Source organism: Pieris napi, chromosome 14 (genome assembly GCF_905475465.1).
Source record: "Pieris napi chromosome 14, ilPieNapi1.2, whole genome shotgun sequence".
Lineage (NCBI taxonomy): Eukaryota > Metazoa > Arthropoda > Insecta > Lepidoptera > Pieridae > Pieris > Pieris napi.
The window spans coordinates 11,822,323-11,840,546 of NC_062247.1; the positions used below are offsets into that span (position 1 = coordinate 11,822,323).

Below are 18,224 nucleotides of genomic sequence, written 5' to 3' on the forward strand. Positions count from 1 at the left end.
TCACCTGAAGCTATATTTAAAATGATATTCGTACTCAAGTAGCTAATTCCAGTATGTATTTATAGCAAATTTAGATCGCACTAGCACTTTTCGGCACAGAGACGGCTTATTGGAACGTGTCAGCCATATATCACGCAAGGCTAAGAGACAAGCAAGTTACATTTATACTGCAGCTAATCTTTGTTCAACTATTGGTCAAATGGATATATATTACGTCATTATGAAATTGACGTTTTGTATGGGATGAACAAAAGGTAGATTTTTTCAAATATATAATTAATATATTTAATTAATCAAAGTATGTACCATTGCTATCTATGCACTTTTGTCATCTTATAGTTCATTGGACCCTTTATTAAAAAAATCGGGTGGGAATGAAAAAAATCTTTGAAGGCGGTTTCGGCTGCGCCATCGGAATTGAATGTTTTACCTTGCAAAAAATTACCCAAATTACGAAAAAAAATGGTAATCTGCCCTGCGATTCTGTAACTCTGGCTGCTTCACGACTGATTTGAGAGCGTCCGCCGATGCGAAAACCGCTGTGTGAGTTCGAAAAGTGAGTTACAGAATCGCAGGGCTGTTGGAGCAAAGGTGGGGAGGACGTTGGATATATCAGACATTCAAATTCAATTTCAAATTCCTCTAATTTGGTAGCAGTCTATTGTGCAGTGTGTGGTCTAGTGTTGTCGTGAAGCAGCAGTGGCCTAGAGCGAGAGGAGCGGATAAGCACAAGCAAAGAGCCTGGAGCTCTCGGACCTATTGGTAGTTAGACTGGATGCAGTTCCTCCCTTTGGATGAACCTTCACTTCAAAAAGTTTTTCGCTAAGCTTGGGTATTATAATTAAAAAAAATTATATTGTAAGCCATTTATTTCGAAATCTTAAAATAAACTTATGACAAAGAAAAACCACTTAAAAATATAATTACCTGTTCGGCACTTTCTTACATACCCTATATCTAAAAGTATAGAACGCTTACAAAATTTGTGTTATACAAATTCACACTATACCAAAGGTGCCTTTAAATAAACAATTTATTAATTCATCTACATATAAATAAATGACAATATTCTATAACAATATCGATTAATGGTCTCATTGAAAAATTTACTATAAGCCTTAATTAGTTAAACATTATTTATGCAATAGCTTTTACGATTATACAAAATATTAATAAGTACTATTCTTCTGTCTTCTAAATAGAATTATGAAAGTAGCTGTTGGTAATTGAATCAAAATACTAAAAGGTTTAGACTAAGCTTTTTGAAGTACAACGAGTAATGTATGCATAGTATGAATAACTTCTTTAAAACATTTATTTTTACCCAGGATTTGAAGTGTCGAACTTGAAATGCAAAATTTACCTAAAAGTCGAGTGGTGGTAGCGGAGGGCTACTTTTATTCCAAATTTGCCGTGCACCTGAAATAAAATATATTTTGTAATGCATTTTAGATTGATTTACTCAATTATTAACTGGAATTTGAACATTAAGATCCAATAAATTTAATTGAAATATTTTTCAATATTCATAGCGTTGTTTGACTGTTAGACCAGTGCAGATAGCCTTTAAAATAAATAAAAAGTGAAAAAAATTACAGTAGGATGAAACCCATTAGAAAAGCAGGGGAATATGATCAAAATGAAAGGAAAAATAAATTACGGTCGATCTGAGGTCGGGAAGGGGTCGGGGGGGGAGTTTTAAGGGTAAAAAACGGTTTATCTCGATTTCTGGCAAAACTAAAAGTCCTATCGAAGAAAATTAAATGGCAAAGTTGTAGGTAATAAAAAGATCTAAAACTTTTGTATTCACACATTTTTCACATAACCTCAAAATTTATGTGAAAAATTCAAAAAACCAAGTTTTTGGTTTTTTATTTTTATCTTTAACAAAAATATTTTTTTTTTAACGAAATTTGGTCAAAACTTACCTTTCTATGTCCCAAATACACTGTAATTTATTTGATTAAAAATATTTATTAGTTCACCTTATTTTGAATTAATATCGAAAAAACACCCTAATTTTCAATCGAAAATTCTGACGTCAAAATTTTAGCTTTTTTCAAAAAGTTGGTGTGCTTTCAGTTCGTTGAAATCTCTACTTTTCTATGGTAAAAAAATATATATATATTACCATAGTAAATCTTCTCAGAAAATGCAAAAAATCGTATGCAGTAACGCCCAGACGCGCCACCCCCTTCCCTACTTCTCTATGAATCTTCTTTAAATTATAATCAGATGCCTATTTATTACTATTTTAAGATAACTTATATATACCTAAGTGACCTAAAAAAAAAAATTTAGCCTTTAGATGGGCTAAAATTTTCGTATTTCATAGAGAAGTAAGGAAGGGGATGACAGGTCTGGGCGTTACTGCATACGATTTTTTGCGTTTTCTGAGAAGATTTACTATGGTAATATATATATATTTTTTTACCATAGGAAAGTAGAGATTTCAACGAACTGAAAGGACACCAACTTTTTGAAAAAAGCTAAAATTTTGACGTCAGAATTTTCGATTGAAAATTAGGGTGTTTTTTCGATATTAATTCAAAATAAGGTGAACTAATAAATATTTTTAATAAAATAAATTACAGTGTATTTGGGACATAGAAAGGTAAGTTTTGACCAAATTTTGTTAAAAAAAAAATATTTTTGTAAAAGATAAAAATTAAAAACCAAAAACTTGGTTTTTAGAATTTTTCACATAAATTTTGAGGTTATGTGAAAATGTGTGAATACAAAAGTTTTAGATCTTTTTATTACCTACAACTTTGCCATTTAACTTTCTTCGATAGGACTTTTAGTTTTGCCGGAAATCGAGATAAACCGTTTTTTACCCTTAAAACTCCCCCCCCGACCCCTTCCCGACCTCAGATCGACCGTAATTTATTTTTCCTTTCATTTTGATCATATTCCCCTGCTTTTCTAATGGGTTTCATCCTACTGTAATTTTTTTAGGTTTCAAAAATTATCGGCACTGGTCTATGTAGATGACATGGTTCTAAAAATCATCATTTCATTTAAGAATATAAATCGCAATTATTATTTTAATTTAAATTAATATATTATTATCAATTAACCAAAATATTACTAAAGCTACTGGACTAAAGAAACTATTTCAAAATAAACACAAATGCAAAAAAATTAAAAAAAAAATTTTTTTTGAGCAACTAAAGAAGTCTGAAGAAGCTCTTTTCGATAAACAATTGAAAATAACTTGGTAAGCGTTTATTATATGAAGGTATTTTTTTATTCATTTTAACGCATATCAATAGTACATTTTTGCATCTGTTTGAATCAATTAAAAAATTTAGTTTTTTTATTATGTCGTAATATAATTTTACCATTATTAGTTGAACCTTTACGCGAACGACTTTTTGGTTGTTTTTGATTAGATTTCTTTGCTGAAAATTAAGCATTATAAAAATTTTAACATCTTACACATGTAGATAATATCATATTGAATAAAACTTTAGATATATGGATATGTTTTTTTATAAATAACAGGGGACAAACTGGCAGGAGGCTCATCTGATGTTAAGTGATACCGCCGCCCATGGACACTCAATGCCAGAGGGCTCGCGAGTGCGGTGCCTTTTTTGGTACGCTCTTTCTTGAAGGACCCTAAGTCGAATTGGTTCGGACATCCTTCTGCGGGTAGCTGGTTCCACATTAGAAACACAAATATTTGAAAAAAAATTAAACGCATCAATGTCAAATTGATTCGCTCAGTAATTGAACAAGTTAATTAAACGCGTTAAACTACAAAGTCCTGGCTTGATTCCCGAGAAAACAATTCTGAAACGTTATTCGAAACATGTCGATTTAAACAGACTTCCAGTCTCCAGTGGGTAAGATGTACGTCTCAGTTCTTTAGTTTGAAATAAGGCTTTGAAAAAGACAAGCCAAAACGACAGTAAAAAATAAAAATACTGATGTGAGGAAAAATGACTTTCATCACAAGTCGTAAATAACTGCGTGCATTTTCTAATTTATTTATGAATCTATAGAACTCTGAATTATGGATTTACAGATATTTTCTTTCAATACTTACAGCTTTTTTCTGAATTTGCGAAGTGACGGTATAAATAAATCAATATTATGATTATCATAGCCATTACACAAATCACTTTTAGTGATACGCAAGGATTGTCAGCCCACTGTAAAATATATATTATAACTATAGTACAAAGACATAGACAGGCTAATGTTCTGTGAAACCACAGCCCGTGGGCACTAAAACTTACAAGCCTTTAATAAATTCTAAAAATATCGGAGATATTCAAATAAGATTTTAAAAAATCGACAACTACCCAACATCATAGACAAAATAACTGTATAGTTATTTACTTCACAGATGGTTTAACCGTTTAAGTCTGGGCTTAAAATGTATGTATGATTCGTGATCATTAATTTGTTAATAGGCAGTATTCTGTGTCGAGTTTTGGGGTCAGTTTACTCACAATGTTTTCATACTTCCACCGTACGAGCGATTGTTAAATGCGTACATAGGTGCAGAGCCTGTGTTCGAACCTACAACCTCAGTGATGAGAGTCGCATGCTGAAGCCAGTAGGATGTTGGCCTACTCTCTTCACGATAATTAAAGTTTGACGACTCATTGGTCTAGTGGTTAGTACCCCTGACTGCGAAGCCATGGGTCCCGGGTTCGATCCCCGGCTGAGACGAACATCGATGTGATGAGCATTTGGTGTTGTGCTTAGGTCTTGGGTGTTTAATTATGTATTTATATGTCTATCTATCTATAATATGTATGTATATCCGTTGCCTAATATCCATAACACAAGCTTCACCAGCTTAGCATGGGACTAGGTCAATTGGTGTGAATTGTCTTAAAAAAAAATATAAAAAAAAGTATCACGTGAATGACTATTTTTCACTGGGTCAGCTAATAATTAAATAATAAAATTAACTCATTTTACATACAATAGACCTCGCTAAGCGGTCCAATGATAAATGACAGAAGGCCGAGCCTGGTTCCGATTTTGTACCATCTGGACACCTTACACAAGAGTTTCCACCTTCTATAGAATATGTATCTGATGGGCACAAACCTGAAATGAAATATAAATCGGGATGCGATTCTCTAACCCGAGGTCAAATTGAAATTTAATTTCCTTCGCACGTATGGTTTAGCAATCCCACATGCCTTAACAAATCTACGTTTATAAAGCACAAACAGCTAGATATTAAATCCAGCCTGTATAAGAAAATTAAAAGAAGTATGAAGAAATGTTTTAATTAGGTTAATTTAAAACAATCGACAATGACTGAGTGTCTTGCATTATGACATAACGCAAAGAATGCTCACTCATTCCCAAGAATACTTCATAATTTCTTATATTTTTAAGCCCAGCAATCTTTTTTGACGTCGTGTCTACAAAATGTAATGCTACGGTCACACGCGCGCCGTGCAGCCCGGCGGGCTGCCTGGCGGGCTGCGCGGCATGCAGCCCGTACCGGGCCGGCGGACATTCAAGCTGTTCACACGCACGCCGTCGTGCCAGTCAGTGCCAGAATGGCGAGCAGCGAGGATCTCGGTGTTGTTGCTGCCATATCCTTTGGCTTAACTTATTTTTATTGGAAAAAGAAACAAAATTATTATATTCCGCCATGTTGTAATCTCCGATCGTAGCGACTTTCTTAGCAACGTTGAATGAAGATCCACTCGTCGCGAAAGCGCGGAGAGACTGACTGCCTGCGCGCGTGTGAACAGTCACCGGGCGCCCGCACATTCATCCTTTGAACTTTGCCAAAAAACCGACACTTGCCCGATTCGCGGCATTCACGTTCACAGGCGCGTTCACGGGCTCGGGCGTACCGTTTACACGCTCGTGAATGTGAATGTGCACGTTGAACGTAGAGTTGAACGCGCGCGTGTGAACTAAGCATAATATTGAAATCGAAATCGAGTCTATTAAAAAGTGAACCCCCTGTAACGCGGTAGAACCGGACCGCGTTATAGGAAAACAAGTTGTAGGAGTATTCTAACCGTTTTAACAATTCAAAAACTAGGAACACAAATATAATAAAGTTATTTAGTTTAATTTTATAACACAATTGAATAAGTGCAAAGGTACGCAAAACTAATTATAGACATGACAAAACATTATACATTTCACATTACAGAAATATATCGCGTTATATTTGGGCGAAAATCGCGTTATAGGGGGATAATAATTGTATTATAATTGAAAGATGGAATCTAACCGCAAATTTTCTGACTTGAAACCAAGAAAAACCCAGCTGGACATGCAACAACTACATGTATGGTCCCAGGGTCAGTATCTGCCAACGAATGGTATTCATTGTGTCCGTTGGAATCTTAAAAAATAAATAAAACTTGAATAATACATTAAATTACGGCATTGGACATAATTTAAAAACAACATTCGAATAATAATAGAATTTATGTTAGACTTAATGTAAGAGAATAATAATAAATATTTATTGAAGATATACTTCTTTAGGCGCGTTATGAAAAATTTATGAGAGTGAAATTTTACGATGCGCGAGCACCGCGACACAAAATTAACAGAATGAAGTTGCCCACGAAAGAGGCTACGGCATTGGACATAATTTAAAAACAACATTCGAATAATAATAGAATTTCAAATGTAAACTGAACTTTATTGACTATAATGACTCCTTTTCCAGTCTTTGATTATTTAATTGTAATTAATTATTTGCATGCAATCAAAAACTATTTTTAATAATGCCAAAGAAGTATAACTTCTTACGCGCGTACAAAAGTACACGCACCCTTTTTTTAGTTAATTTATAATATTATAATCATTAATCAAAACAAAATTCAGTTGAATTTAAGATTTGTAACTTTAGTACAAGAATTTAATTTGAATTATTTTTTAACTATCGCGGAATATGCTTACTACTTGTACCTATTAATAATATCCATAGCGCTAAATCCTGCATGAGCACACCTCACATATACAGTCACGTACATACCATTTCACACCATGACACAGCACAGCCGAATTAGGTATTTTGTATTTAATTTTTTTTCTTTTGTATTATGTATTCCATCTTTGGCTTGTGGTTTATAATTTATTTTAGTTATAGGATTACGAAAATATCAACAAATTCTACCCTACAGAGCTTAGTTGGTCTCGCATTAATGGCTGGAAAAAAATCTTTCTACTTCGGTATTAAAACACGTGTAAAAATGTGTACTTACCACTCGTCCTAAGTGTATGGCTTACAAATGCTTGGGGTTCTTGCATTGATGGTGTCCAAGTATTCACTTCTTCTGGTAATGAACCACCGTAATACATTATCATAACTACAATATTTAATTATTATAAGTATAACTTGTTAACCTTGCGTGAGCTTTTTTTAATTAACTTTTTTTAAATGTTTTAAATCTCTTTTTAAACTTTATAGCATATACTGAAGTATTTCCGAACTAATTCGACTTATGGTCCTACAAGAAAAGAACGTACCAATTCTTAATAGGCCGGCTACGCACTCGCGAGCCATGTGGCATTGAGTGTCAATGGGCGGTGAGCGTTCGGCTCGTTTGCCCCGATCTATAAAAAATGACAAAGTAATTTATATTGCGCTAAAATATTTTCATTTTTATTACAATTTTTAATATACTATACATATGTATATATATTTTTGTGCATATATATAACGAGGCAAACGGGCAGGAGGCTCGTCTCATGTTAAGTTATACCGCCGCCCAAGGATACTCAATGCCAGAGGACTAACGAGTGCGTTGCCGGCCTTTTAGGAATTGGTACTTTTCTTGAAGGACACTAAGTCGAGATGGTTCGGAACTACATCGATGGGCAGCTGGTTCCACATAGTGGTGGAGGCAGAAACTGCCTTAAAAACCCTCAGTTGTGGACGAACGAACCATACGTGTAGAGTTTCGTATTTTTTTTTTTAATGTAATAGGAGGCAAACGGGCAGGAGGCTCACCTGATGTTAAGTGATACCGCCGCCCATGGACACTGACAATGCCAGAAGGCTCGCAAGTGCGTTGCCGGCCTTTCAAGAATTGGTATTCTGTCTCGACTAACGACGAAACTCAGCTGGTATATATTTTATAATTTACTTACCGGGTATTGACGCCAAAATGGGTGCATTTTTCGCGTACAATACAGACATTGAACTTCTGAAATTTCTCTGGCATTCAATGCTACAGTTTATACTTGGATATTGTGGAAAAATAACTGTTATAGTCCTTAAGAGGTACGACTCGTCTTTCTAGAAATGGATTTATTCATTAAAAAAATTATTTCTTAATTAGAATATAGTCAGTTTGAAACTGACTTTAGGCAAATTAAGCCATTATATATATATTTTTTTTTAAAGACAATTCACACCAATTGACCTCGTCCCATGCTAGCTGGTGAAGCTTGTGTTATGGGTACTAGGCAACGGATATACATACATATTATAGATACATATACATATAAATACATATTTAAACACCCAAGACCTAAGAACAACACCAAATGCTCATCACATCGATGTTCGCCTCAGCTGGGGATCGAACCCGATATATGAGAGATAATCCAGTGGATCTACTCCCATAAGTGTTATTCCACACGTGGAGATAATTCTTAGTCCAAATCTTTCCAAATTAAGCTCCAAGTATCATCAAAAGAGGTTGTTTCGAAATTAGCATTTTTGAAGGTGACATGTATATTTTTTTTGACGTTCATACGTGTACCATTGTGTTACCTATATGAATAAATGATTTTGACTTGACTCGACTTATAAGATAGTTTAGTAGCTATACTACTATACTTTACTATACTTTAGTAAGTAATGTTGACCAACAAAAACAATAAAATCAAACATGATTTACTACTTTTCCAAATACATCACTTACCCTATCTTTCATACATACGGGTTCATCAATTCTTATGGAACAAAAATTCCCACATATAATTTGACTCATCAGTTCTCCAATTTTTTGTATTGCTCGTAAATCCTAAAAATATCATTAATTTTAATAAAATGTTATTCCTATTCAACGCATTTGGTATTCTACTACAGATACAATGGCGAACAAATTACTAATGTAATAAAATTTACACTTCAAACAGAAATCGAGGCGTCATACGAATAATCCTACATTGTTATATGCCCAATTTTCGTATTAAAGCCTATTTTTTAAATAACAATTATTTACCTATGAAATTATATTTTTATTATTTATTAAAGTATGTAATTTTATGTTTTTGCAACCAAAATATGAAACAATCTCAGAACATTAAATGACTTTTACTCTTTTTCGTGTTTGATATGCAACTGCATTAAAAAAATTTAAATTATGTAAAGTCTGTGAACTGATATTATTACTGACTTCATAATATCAAAACCATCTTAATTTGTGTAACATATTACATCGCACTAAATCTGGGCGGTCTGGGCCTCAGATTTCTGCATCTGTTCTGTGTCTGACACACGACGTCGACATTTTGGGTCTATAGCCGGTTTACTCACGATGTTTGCATCGTTCGAATGTCAAATGCGCATATGGAAAGAAGTACATTGGTGCACAGCTGGAGATCGAACCTACGACCTCAGACCAACACTACTACATCGCGGTAACTGTATTTTTTAACTCATAAAAAACAACTAAAAATTAATATTTCATTTTTGCTTACATTATAAGTGCATGACGTAGATGTTTCGTATACCGTCGCGAAAACTACATTAAACTTGGGAACATCCATCACGCTCACTTTGACACGCCGCACAATCATATTGTCCTGAAATATTTACAGTACTCAACAATATTTACAATACAAATTTCCTTTCATATATCGGAAAATGTTTATAACAAGCATTAAGTGCAAAACTTCCAAATACGTCAACAGCCGAAATCATAGTCAGTAAATTATATGTTCATAACTATTATATATTTCGCAAAATTACATTTAATGCCCTTTTAGTTAATGACCGAAAGCAAAAGTCCTTTTCTATTTGCCGAACTTCTAAAAATATTTAAACTGATTAAAATAAAAAAAATATGTTTATTATGGAGTATAATTTATCACTTATTCCACGTCATTACTTTGAAAAGGTAGACATCCCTAAAAAACTCTCGGTAATCTATTAAAATAGCAAATCATTAAACAACAATTATTTTAAAACAAATATCGCAAATTAATTAGAAGTAGCCTGTCTAGCACTAGTCCCAGGCCCTTTTATCAACAAGATAATCGTTAACTTTATAGTAAGCCTTTTTACACAGCTTTTATTTAATACATTTCTTAAATTTATTAATATAATATTAACTTAATTATTATTTATTTGTTAAGTTGCCTACTCATGAACTTTTTTACTCCTAATGAACGACTGTGAGTACTGCTGCTTTGTCCTTTACAGGATTGTATATAGTAACTTTATAGAATCAAACAATCTGTAATTTCCAAATATAAGATCCACAGACCCTAGGAGACGCGCCAATTAAAAAAATACTTTCTAAGTACATACATTATTATAGCATACGTAGACTCCCGAGTCTTCTTTCCGAATATTTTTTATATTAAGTCTCGTTAAATTGGCTAAATTATTAAGTTTATCTCCTGCTATCCAAAAATGATGTTTTTCTTCTTGTTTACATCCTGAAGGATAACAATCAAGAACTATAGAATCACCGGTCATAGCAAAAACTTCGTCCTGTAACCAAACACATTAGATTACTATAGTGTGATACTAATGCTAGTGAATGTCTTATGTTTGTCTGGTTTGGTCCCAACTATAAGCCAAATATTAAACAATGTTTTTAAACACAGCCTGTACACATTTTTTTATAAAACACGGGGCAATCAGGTGGCTCAAATGATGTTAAGTGATACCGCCGCCCATGGACACTCACACTGCCTTTCTTTAGCACAAACGTGAGACAGGCTTTATTGCACTTTTTTATTCTAGACACATGTTCATATAATATTATCAAATCAATATATATAAAATATTGTAAAGACTATTTTAAAAGAGTAAGTATGGAGTTTCTTGCCCATTCTTGTCGTTATGAGTTGTTTTAAATATTTTTAACTTATAATGTTGTCTTTCAAAAGTGCCTTTATATAATTGATTTGTCTTTGATTGTGAAATGCAAATAATACACAATATAAACGTTATTGATTGGATCAAACTCAAATTCCTTGGCTTGTTCTACTTGTGCGTGCCTGCTAACTTACTATGTAAACAAACAATTTAATGAAATGTATTTTAACTATTCTTACCGTTAACGGTTTTAGAGGTGGTAAGTTTGTTAATACATCTATTGTGCTTTCGCTTTGTCTCTTCATCCGTCTTGGAGCCTGCTGATATAATCCATGATCACCCCTTATAAACCCCTCAAATAACTCCTTGTTATCATGGAGTTCGTAAACGTGCTTATCTTCTGGACCTTCACTGTCCTCGTAATTCATAAATTAAAGGTATTTTTATTGAAAATGGGTAATTTGCGTTTGTTTGTTTATTAAGAGCGCCCTTTCCCGTCCGACGAACGTCAACGCGAGCATGGCCAAAACACTTTTTGTTTCATCCAGCGCAATGTCAGCAAGTGAGAACGCGATTACATTGAAAGAAAAATAGTGTGCGGAAATTTCATAAAACGTGTTCCAAGGAATACGTGTTTTTCGTAAGCCTTACAAGATTATGAAAAAAATGTTTTACATATAGAAACTCCATTACATTTGCAAAGTTTCTATGCAAATATTTCTTTCCGGTTACAATAATTAATGAGTACATTATAAACGCCCAAACTTCATATAAAAATTTGTGCAAAAAGGCTGATTTTTGGAGGTTTGTACTAAATTTGTTTCTTAAAATTTTGATTTCGCTTTTTAATAGAAACCTAGATATAGTGCACAAGGTGCCTGCTAGTTCAAAAGTTTCAAAGAAATATCTGTTACAACGCCATAACCACGTGAGAGCGCTTGTATGAAAAGATAGACGGGTTGGCCGCTCTTAAGAAGAATAATTTTAGAACTATTAAAAATATTTTTAAACTTGGTCATTTTTGGCGCCACTTTTTTATATGTAAGAAAAACTGCCTGCTGGCCGTTTATCTGATGTTAAGTAATACCGCCGCCCATGGATATTCACACTTCTAGAAGGCTCACGAATGCGTTGCCGGCCTTTTAAGAATTGGTACGCTCTTTTCTTTAAGGAAGTCGAATTGGTCCGGAAATACTTCAGTAGGCAGCTGGTTCAGCGTGACAAAAACTGCCTTAAGGAACGCAAATTGAACGTCATTTGATATTTCAACGCCCAGTATTCCGACGCTAGCTGAGGCTTTAAGGAGAGTGTCTTTGTGGATTATACATTTACGAGGATTACTTTCCACGTCTAGCTTTCTTGATGAAAACATGTTTAATTATCAAGAACCTTATAATATAAACAAATCACAAATTGAATTACCTTTCGTCCAACTCAAGTAATCCATCATCTTCATACAGTTCCATCTTCGAGTCCCTTCGCCATCTCTCGTAATTCGAACTAAGTGCATCTTTTTTACAATGCTTCTTTCTTCTATTAAACTTTATCAAGAACTTTTCTGGCACAACACTATATTTGTAGCAATTGATATTCTTCATATATGTTTCAAAGTCTGGTTTGGTCATAGTCTTCTGTGCATTTAAGATATGGCCTAAAGTGGACGATATATCGCAGATAGTTATGTTTCTGCCGCCGATCTCTTGAAAACATTTTGCATGTTAGAGGTGTGATAGAATTTTCTTAACATAAAAGTTCTACGAAGAGTAGTGTTGAATACACTACACTACACTTTTTAGATGTTTTGATACATTTTAATGCGAGTTTGATTATTAAATTGAAGCAGTGTAGGCCTAGTGGCTTCAGCGTGCGATTCTCATCCCTGAGGTCGTAGGTTCGATCCCCGGCTGTGCACCAATGGATTTTCTTTCTATGTGCGCATTTAACACTCGCTCGTACGGTGAAGGAAAACATCGTGAGGAAATCTTAGACCCAAAAAAGTCGACGGCGTGTGTCAGGTACAGGAGGCTGATAGATTAACAAATGATCATGAAACAGATATAGAAATCAGACCCAGACCTTGTTAAAGGTTGTAGCGTTTTTTTTGTAAGTTAGTACATATTGTAATTATTTGAACATTTAAATTATATTTTAAATTTATATTAAATTCTTACATTCCTATATCTGTGAATTTGAAATCTCCTGATAAAACTTTGTGAACATGAATGTACTTTGTTTATTATGTATAAAATATGAAACACTTACCTTTGATGTTGACTTGGTGGTAAAAGTAGGTAGGGATATAAATTTGGACAAATCTAAAAATCAAAATTAAAATATTAGTTTCGTGCATAGACAGTTTTTACTACTTATTTAATCGACATCTTCGGGACATTGTCAATGGTCAACCATGGTAGATCAAAAATTAAACTAGTATTTTAGAAAATTAAGTCATTATATTATTACTTATTAGCCATAATTATTGTATAGGCTAGATTGTAATTCATGTAAATTCACACTCTGTTTTGTGAACTTTAAAGTAGGAAAAAAATCTAGCGATCAATAGATTTGACGGCTCATTGGTCTAGTGGATAGTACCCCTGACTGCGAATCCATGGGTCCCGGGTTCGATCCCCGGCTGAGACAAACATCGATGTGATGAGCATTTGGTGTTGTGCTTAGGTCTTGGGTGTTTAAATATGTATTTATATGTCTTACTATCTATACTATGTATGTTTATCCGTTTCCTAGTACCCATAACACAAGCTTCACCAGCTTAACATGGGACTAGGTCAATTGGTGTGAATTGTCCAATAATAATTAAAATAATAAAAAATAGATTTCTCTCATTTATACATAAATTATAGGTATCTCGTCAAGTCATAAAATGAATATATGAACATATGAAATAAAACAATGGATTTGGCATGAGTGCAAATATTGTAACTTAATTGTAGAATCAAGCGTTCTACTAATTCTAGCGTTTCACGTATTGCTTTAAATTATTAATATTTGACATAAGTCGTTTAATTGTATATATAAGAAAAGTTTAATACCTGTTGTTTTATCCTTACTTGTATCGATTTTTCTAAACGGTGTCGATATTCTGTGTCCTTGAAACCGTTCCTACAAAAAGTTTTATGTATTAATTTTAAAAAATCGTATCAAAATAAAACAAATACTACTAGTAAGTACATAATATGTACACACTTTTTTCTTATCGCCATTTCTACTCCATAAAAATTTATCCGCAAGTTTATTAACAAATCCTTTTTTAGTATTATTTACCGACTTCTTAGAGATGGATAAGACTTTGCTTTTTTGTATACCGGCAGTCGCTTCAGAATTAGCTGCTCGAACCCATTCATCATTTAAAACTTTAGAGTTATAATTTAAAACTGAAAAGAGAAGACTTCTCAAATCATCATCATTAATTTGGTCCTTTTTAGACTCGCCAACGTGCTCCAAATTTTCATCCAATATTATTATTGTAGGATTATCTCTATCTGTCACACTTGAAATTTTATGTGAATTCAAATCAGTTGGTTCGTTATACGTATCTATGGTAACATTTCTTATATGTCGTTCAGAATGTTCCGTCGCATGCGTTTTATATTTTAATTTATTCAAAAAATGCTTTGTTACGCCCATAACAGTATTTATTATTTCATTTTTTTCAGTCTTATAAATCGCTTTAGATGCAGCACTTGGTTTATTGTGTTTTGTAGTGTGCAATACCTTTGTGGTAGATTTATTTCGGCCAGCATGTTTCGTATTATTCGTTGTTAATTTATGTATAGTTTTAGGGGAACTTTTATTGTTCTTATGTCTGGAAGTGGAGGCCTTAATATCAGGATTGCCTAGTAATTTAAATAATTTGCCCATGCTATGTACTAGTGAGTCGTGATCGCTAAAATTATACTGATTTACGGTGGTCAAACTTCTTACAGTATCATGTTTTACATTTCTATTTGGACTGTCAGAAGGATCATTTTTCAATAATAATACATTTACTATAGGTTTTGTTTTCCGTCGTTGTCGGAAATTTATTGAATTATTTTTTTTGTTAAAATTTGATATTATATTGTTACTGCTCACATCCTGAAAACTTTCCTTCGACAGTTTTGACTGAAATCGGTGCCTCACAAAATCCTTTAATCGTTTTCTTTTTTCTCCTTTAAAGGTTATCACATCATTATTTAAAAAGTTATTAGAATCAACATTGTTTAATAATTTTGCGTTATTTTTTAAACTGTGTAATACAGTCTTATTTAATGTGCCCCTTTCTGTACTAGGATCACATATTAAATTGATATTTATTTTATCAAGAGAATACACCTTTTCAACGCCCGATCTTTTTACTAACACTCGTGACAAACAGCTATCAATTGAGTTTTGAAGTAATTGTCCATGTTTTTCAAACGCTTCATCGTATAACAATCCTAACGCGTTAACATTTTCTAAATCGTTAGCAATATTCAAAAAATTCATTAGAAAGGGTGACCCATTGTTGTCGTGTTCCGTAAATTCATGAAGAATGCTTCTTTTGTCAATACCTGATGAAAACATTTTACATGTCCTTCCATTGCATTTCCCCTTTACTCTCTTGTAATAATCATTTAAGGACTTATTAATCCTACTAACTGATTCCCTTAATTTTTTACCACCTGTCGGGTTCATCCAAAAGAAGGTTTGTATTTCAGTACAATGGTCTCTCATGTATTTTGCTAGGTTGTCAAATTCAAATATCAATTCAGATATAACAGCATCACTTGCAGCACAAGCTTTGCACATTGTCTGATTTGCTTTACAGCGACACCTACAAACTCTATCGTGTCCAAAAAGTCTTTTTATTGAATCCCAATTAATGCTCCTTTTATGTTTACATTCTACAAAACTATTAACTTTGTCATCATTAGTATAGGAAGTAGTTGTTTGAGGTTCAGATACGCTTTCATTTGTTGTAATGTCCAGATTTAAGCTATTTGGATCCATTTTCATTGGCTTCAAAATTAATTGTGCTGTAGGATCAGACATATTTGAGTTTTCTACTAATAAATATAAGCCTGGAGATAATTTATTCTCTTCAATAGTAGTGGAAGGAACTGTTGTTTTTTCAAACGTGTGCACCTGATATACTATATCAATTGGTGAGGCCATTTTAGCCGAGAAAACTTTTTTGACCTGAAGCGACTCTGGTGATCTTTTGATAGTTTCACTATAAAAATCCGGTAAAGCTATATGAACTTGAATGGCATTTGTTATTTTTGGTTTTTCACCTACAACTACAGCGTTTACTGTACGTTCCGATGTAGCTCCTTGATTTTCATTTTCATTTAAATCTGAAGACTTTTTTAAGTCAACAATTATTTCTAAAGCAGATACATCATGCGCAGTAAAGCTTTGAAATTGTTTTATACTTCGTTTCACATCGCTATAGTTCTGAAAAGAATAATGGAATAAGTTGTGAAGTGCAAGTTTTCTAAGGGTTATTTTATATTAGAAATATTTTCTTACGAATATTATACTCATACTTTTATAGATATTTTATTTTTAGGTGTAAATGTTATTTCCGGTTTTACAACTGGTTTTGCACCCAACGTTGATGATTCTGAAAATGAAAATTATTTATTTAAGTAGAAGAAAAATAATTATTAGTATAAAACTTCATTAAAATAAACATTATCATAGTATTGTTGATTTATAGTTATTCAGAGCAGAAAATTGTATGACTCTGCCAAATATTGAAAATCCATACTTAGCAAACATACTTACTATTTTTTTTCGAAATCTTATCTCTTTTCCTCCTTTCATGTTGTATATAAAAGAAATTATTATTTTGTTTCGCCCCATGTTTTCTATTTTTGGTGTTGCCTATATTATTCTTGTATGGCTTTAAATTTGATACAATGTGCATCACATGTGTAGAAAAGGGAATATAATTCGGCAATGGGGCAGTAACGGATTGAACGTCAATGTTGTTATCTTCAAGAAACTTGTTAAATTTGTTGTCTGACATCGGCAAAGGTGTTGTAAAGAAATGATCAGGGTGGGCTTTCTGCGACAAGTAAATAATATTTATGTCTACATTTGACTTGATGTTTTATCTTGGTTCATTCATTACGCATATAAGTAATGAAAATTTTCTAAAAATGTACCTGCTGTTTCTGCATTTTTGTAGTTGGAGGTTTTTTAGGTTTCTTCTGTTTTTTAACTAAAATACAACAAAAAATATATATAAAATTTGTTATTGATTATTCCAAATTATATATTAGTACCCATCTAGTTTTAGTTAATGCAACATATAAATTTTAACGAATGTTAATTAAATTTTACATATTAATTACCATTATTCGAGGGATTCAGTAATTTACTACTGTTGGTTCTGTGACTTCCTTTAGTATCAGTTTTATTTATGTATGGAACAGTTTTCTCTGGAACTTTGCGATGCGTAAATATATTGATGGACTTCGCTCTTTTTGACAATACTTGCTGATTACCATACCTAGGATCCATGTTTCTTAATTCATTTACTTTCTTATTATCATTGTAAAGAATAAGCTTGTAGCTATATTTATTTGGCTGTATCTTTTTTATATTTGTTTTGTAAATATCACTCATAGCTTCCGCCTCCCTCTCTGTATCGTGGTTTACATAATTGTTTTCAGTTGATGGAAAATTTTCTGTAGTGATACTTCCAAGTAGATTTTCTAATAATGGATCTACCTTTTTACTTTTTTCTGAATTAAAAGTTGATTTAGTTTCTTGGTCGCTGGCCGCTTTAACTCCTATATGAATTATGTCGTCAAAATAATTTGTTTTATCTAAACCATTACCAGTGAATGTATTTGTCGTTAAAGAATCTAAAGGTAAATCTAAAAAAAAAATTATGAAGTGTAATTTTTCAAATTTGTTTTATTCTATTTCCCTAATTCAGTTAATAATTTAAGCTGTCTAAAAATAAAATCTCACCAGGTAGCAAAGGTAGTTCGTTTGATATAAATAAGGGTCTCTCTTTCGTGCTGTATAATCCTTTATTATGTATAATATTTAAATCGTTAGGTAGATAATAATATTGGTCATAATCATGTGATTCCAATTTACTCGTAATATTTGGTACTTGACCCAATAGCGCTTCTATTTTTGACAATTGGTTGTTGTGATTTACAAAATTGTAATTTGAACTAGTTGTCACTACGTCGTAATCAAATAATTT

The 18,224-nt window shown here is 32.8% G+C and overlaps 2 protein-coding genes across 2 annotated transcripts; both read right to left on the minus strand.

The window, feature by feature from the left end:
• Positions 1–998: 998 nt before the first annotated feature.
• LOC125056313 lies at positions 999–8,246 on the minus strand. The gene is made up of 7 exons (XM_047659345.1): positions 8,104–8,246; positions 7,215–7,319; positions 6,230–6,343; positions 4,946–5,073; positions 4,055–4,160; positions 3,345–3,404; positions 999–1,018 (listed from the first exon to the last, which is right to left on the minus strand). Exons 1-7 carry the CDS (start codon positions 8,150–8,152, stop codon positions 999–1,001), a joined length of 582 nt encoding a protein of 193 aa, XP_047515301.1. The 5' UTR covers positions 8,153–8,246.
• A 4,326-nt stretch (positions 8,247–12,572) lies between these two features.
• LOC125056315 lies at positions 12,573–17,629 on the minus strand. Its single transcript, XM_047659350.1, has 8 exons — positions 17,509–17,629; positions 17,167–17,222; positions 16,784–17,066; positions 16,543–16,619; positions 14,219–16,450; positions 14,065–14,134; positions 13,274–13,326; positions 12,573–12,710 (listed from the first exon to the last, which is right to left on the minus strand). Exons 1-8 carry the CDS (start codon positions 17,627–17,629, stop codon positions 12,690–12,692), a joined length of 2,913 nt encoding a protein of 970 aa, XP_047515306.1. The 3' UTR covers positions 12,573–12,689.
• Positions 17,630–18,224: the final 595 nt, after the last annotated feature.